Source organism: Cariama cristata, unplaced genomic scaffold, assembly GCF_000690535.1.
Source record: "Cariama cristata isolate BGI_N322 unplaced genomic scaffold, ASM69053v1 scaffold36438, whole genome shotgun sequence".
Lineage (NCBI taxonomy): Eukaryota > Metazoa > Chordata > Aves > Cariamiformes > Cariamidae > Cariama > Cariama cristata.
In genome coordinates, this window is record NW_009633485.1 from 1 (window position 1) to 3,871 (window position 3,871).

The following is a 3,871-nucleotide window of genomic DNA, read 5'->3' on the forward strand; positions in this document are numbered from 1 at the left end:
ACCAGCCCCTCCACCTCCCCTGGCAGCCACCCCTTTCCAGGGAGGGGCCGTTGCCATCACCCTCACTGTCCCCATCTGGGGCTCCTCCAGACCCAGCCCACAGCTGGAGCCCAGCAGCAACACGGGGCCATCTCCTGAACCCTACAGCGGGCCACCTCCCCCAGCACCGCTCCACCCAGCCCCAGGATGCGTCCCAGCCAGTCACACAGCCACTTGGTAAACAGTTTAATTAAGATACTGAAAGGACCACCGCCAGCCCAAGTGGAGTTCACCCACTGCTCTGCTTGGCTGCTAGTCTCTTGTCTCTCTCTTCAGCAATGGTCAAGCGGATGCCCTTTCCACGGGGCAGGGAGATCCACGGCTTGTTGCCCTGAAACAAGGGAGAAGAAGCCACCTCACATCATAAAACCTGGACAGGGGTCGAGCTCTCCCTCTTGGGTGAAAAGCAGCAGAAGCCAATCCCTGCCCATGCTAGGCCATGTACACATGGCTGTGGCATTGGCCCAGCAGAAGCCCCTTAGGAAGGCGCTAAAGGTGTACAGGCCTACATCTGCCTCTTTCAGGCATATGCATAAAGAAAAAACCAGCCAAAATCAAACCATCGCCCCTTTTCCACCAGGACAGAAGAGCCCATTGGGGATGGTGAGGCAGCAGAGGCACCGGGGTGGGACAGTATTCTCAGTCACAGCAGCGGCCCAGGTCACGTCAAGATCTGAGCACTGTTCAGCTCCCAGCTCTCAGAGGGTTTAATAAAACCACAAGGCTACTTCTTGAAAACGTCCCCATTCCTAGATTGGCAGATGCTTCTCCTTCCCACAGTGGTCAGCCCGGAGCAGGCAGAACCACAGGGAACAGAGCCAGAACTGACACCAAGCACTGGCGCTTCACTGTGTAGAAAGGCAGCTGCCTACTGAAGACACCAATGCCCCTTCGCTTCAGGGAGCAGCCCCCAACAGGAGAGAACCCACCCGCCTTGTGTCCGCACAGGCTTACTTTGCCAATAACGAAGATGTTGGAGAGCCTGGTGGCAAAGCTATTGCCATTGGCGTCCTTCACGTGAACCACATCAAATGACCCAGGGTGTCTCTCCCGGTTGGTGATCACACCAATACGGCCCAAGTTGGCACCGCCGGTCACCATGCACAGGTTACCTGGGGTGAAAGAAGAAAGGCATGACAAGAGCTGGTACCAGATGCTGTGGTGACGCCCTTCCACTTGGGTTCTTTGAAGAGCACCGCTGGAGAAGGGCAGAGACTGAGTCGCACTGGTCCACAGAGCAGCCACCGGAACATCTGGTGATACCTATGTCCCACAGGAACTCCGGCACACCTCAGGGAGCCAAACAGCTGTCTGGCCTCAAGGCCCCTACCAAACACTCCCCACCACCTTCTCAGTTGTGTCAGCACCAAGGAGGCGTTCCTGTACCGCTTGTCCTGGCACGGCTTGTGGCCCTGCAACTGAAACCTTCTCCCAGAGCAAAGAGCCAGGAATCTCCCTATGGCTGCCCAGAGCTTTCCGCTCACAGTCCTGCAAGAACCGGGCTCAAGCAATCTCTCCAGCAGCTCACTGCTTCTACCAGGTGCCTGCTTGCTCTCGGAATCACTCCAAGTCCCTATGCCAAAGGCTTCCCACTGCCAGCACATGACAGGAATCCCTGCTCCAGCTCCAGATGGACATTCCCCAGAGAAACAACCCCTTTCCCAAGGCTGCCCCACTGCCTCTCTACTTTAGAGCAAAGATGTCCGGCAGTTGTATTTAACTTCCACACTGCTCTCCACAGTGGGGAAGAGTACAGTGTTTTACATGGGATGCAAGACCTACCTGTGTCAAACTTGATGAAATCTGTGATCTTGCCTGTCTCCAGGTCAATCTGGACAGTATCATTCACCTTGATGAGGGGGTCCGGATAGCGGATGGTGCGGGCATCATGGGTGACCAGATGAGGGATTCCTTTGGTGCCCACGAATATCTTCCTCACCTTGCACAGTTTGTACTGCAAACAAAACCCAACACCGCTCAGATGAGGCAGTGAGCGGCACCATGGACCAGGAGATACTTGTCCCCCAGAGAGCGACTAGCCACAGCAGGCCTCAGACCCCAAGCAAAACACCCAGACGCTCCAGGGCTCACAACAGAGGCTCAGGCAATGACTTGCCCAGCTCACTGCCCCAGCAATGCCTCTTGTAGGGCTGCCACGCAGCTATGCTACAGCCCCACTGGAAAACACCTGCGCTTCTGGAACAGGTGCCCACCCTGGGCTTCAGCCTCCCCACAAACACTGGCTGCATTTTCCCAGGAAAGCCTACGCCAGGGCAGTTTCCTCATTTTGCCCTGAAGCCTGTGGTCACACAGTGGAGGCAGAGGCTGCCTTTCTTCAGCACCCAAAAGAGATCTGTATCCCTCCTTCAGGGCTCCATGGTTTCCCTCCTGCCTTTCACCTCTGACTCTTGCACAGCCACTTTTGGAATCACAAGTCAACACAGAGTAGTAGCCAGAGGTAAAAGCATATCACAGGGGGACAGAGAGGCCTCAAATGCACACCACAGCCGGCTACAGCACAGCCAGCTCTACCCTCAGCATCACTGCATGCCTGCACAGCCTGCCCTCAGAAGGACAGGCTAAGGAAAGCACAGGCTTGCGGATCAGGCATGCCAACATGCTCTGGTTAAGGAAACATGTTTGGGAGTTGCTCCCTGACACCCAGGGCCAGAGAGCAGTTTTGTTAACATTTCCATAACAGACCTGGGAAGGAGTTCAAGGCTTCTGCCCCACAGGCAGTACCACGTTTCTGATCACTGTCAGCCTGTGGACCCCTACGCTATGGCTCACCACACCACAGCAGAGCCATCCCCACCCCAAAGCTCCCTGTGAAGAAGGTAAGCCAGCCCATGCCATCAGCAGTCATTTCAAGCACCAGACAATGCACCTGCAGCCATGTGGGAGCTGCTCCCATGTCATGATTTCCCCCCACCAAAGGCTTCCTACCCCAACCTTGAAGGCCCTGATCTTCTCAAGGGTGGCATGGACACAGTTCTCAGAGAAGAGAGCCAACAACTCCCGTTCAGGAGATGTCAAAGAGGAAACACCACCCCGATCAAACCCAGCCAGGCCCACACTTATGCCAAGCTGAAGCCCCTCACCTTGGCCTCTTCAGCTGTGATGCGGTGAACAGCAAACCGGCCCTTGGTATCATACACCAAGCGGAAATGCTCGCCTGTCTTCTCGATGCTGATGACATCTGATTTCAGAGAGGGAAACAAAATAGCATCTCTTTTCAGCTACGTTACCCAACACTGTAACTCAGCACGAAGCTCATCTTTGAAAAGAGCTAGGGACTGCTGAACAATGCTTCAGGCATGAATGACAACGTCGGTATACCCTCTTGACCACAGGCTCACATCTTTTACTGTGATACAGTGCAAACTAGCAAAACCTGCCGAAAGCTGAAGCCCAAACAGCAATTTATTCATATATAAGCAGGCAGTTATGTGCTACAGATACCTGGCTTTGGTATTCATTGCAGTGCAGAACTCCAAACTAAGTAACAACTGCTCATATTTACCTTTTCTTCAACTCCACCAGGAAAGCATTTTTTCCCCCTAAATCATGCCGGCCTCACAAAACACCCCCCCCCCCCCCCACCAGTGCAGCAGAGCTGCCTGAGGTATCTGCTCCAGCCCTCCCCACTCACCCATGAAGCCTGCTGGGTAGGTGATGTCTGTGCGGACTTTGCCATCTATCTTGATGAATCTCTGCATGCAGATCTTCTTGACTTCATCTCCTGTCAGGGCATACTTCAGCCTGTTCCGCAGGAAGATGATGAGGGGAAGGCACTCCCTCAGCTTGTGAGGGCCTGTCGATGGACGGGGTG

At 54.6% G+C, this 3,871-nt stretch overlaps 1 protein-coding gene across 1 annotated transcript; it reads right to left on the reverse strand.

Moving 5' to 3' along the window:
* Positions 1-213: 213 nt before the first annotated feature.
* LOC104166735 (40S ribosomal protein S4) lies at positions 214-3,866 on the reverse strand (the record flags this gene model as incomplete). Its single annotated transcript, XM_009706765.1, has 5 exons — positions 214-370; positions 994-1,151; positions 1,822-1,993; positions 3,141-3,238; positions 3,692-3,866. Coding segments are annotated over 5 exons (705 nt in total), but the record flags the coding sequence as incomplete, so codon positions are not given.
* Between the last annotated feature and the right edge of the window lie 5 nt (positions 3,867-3,871).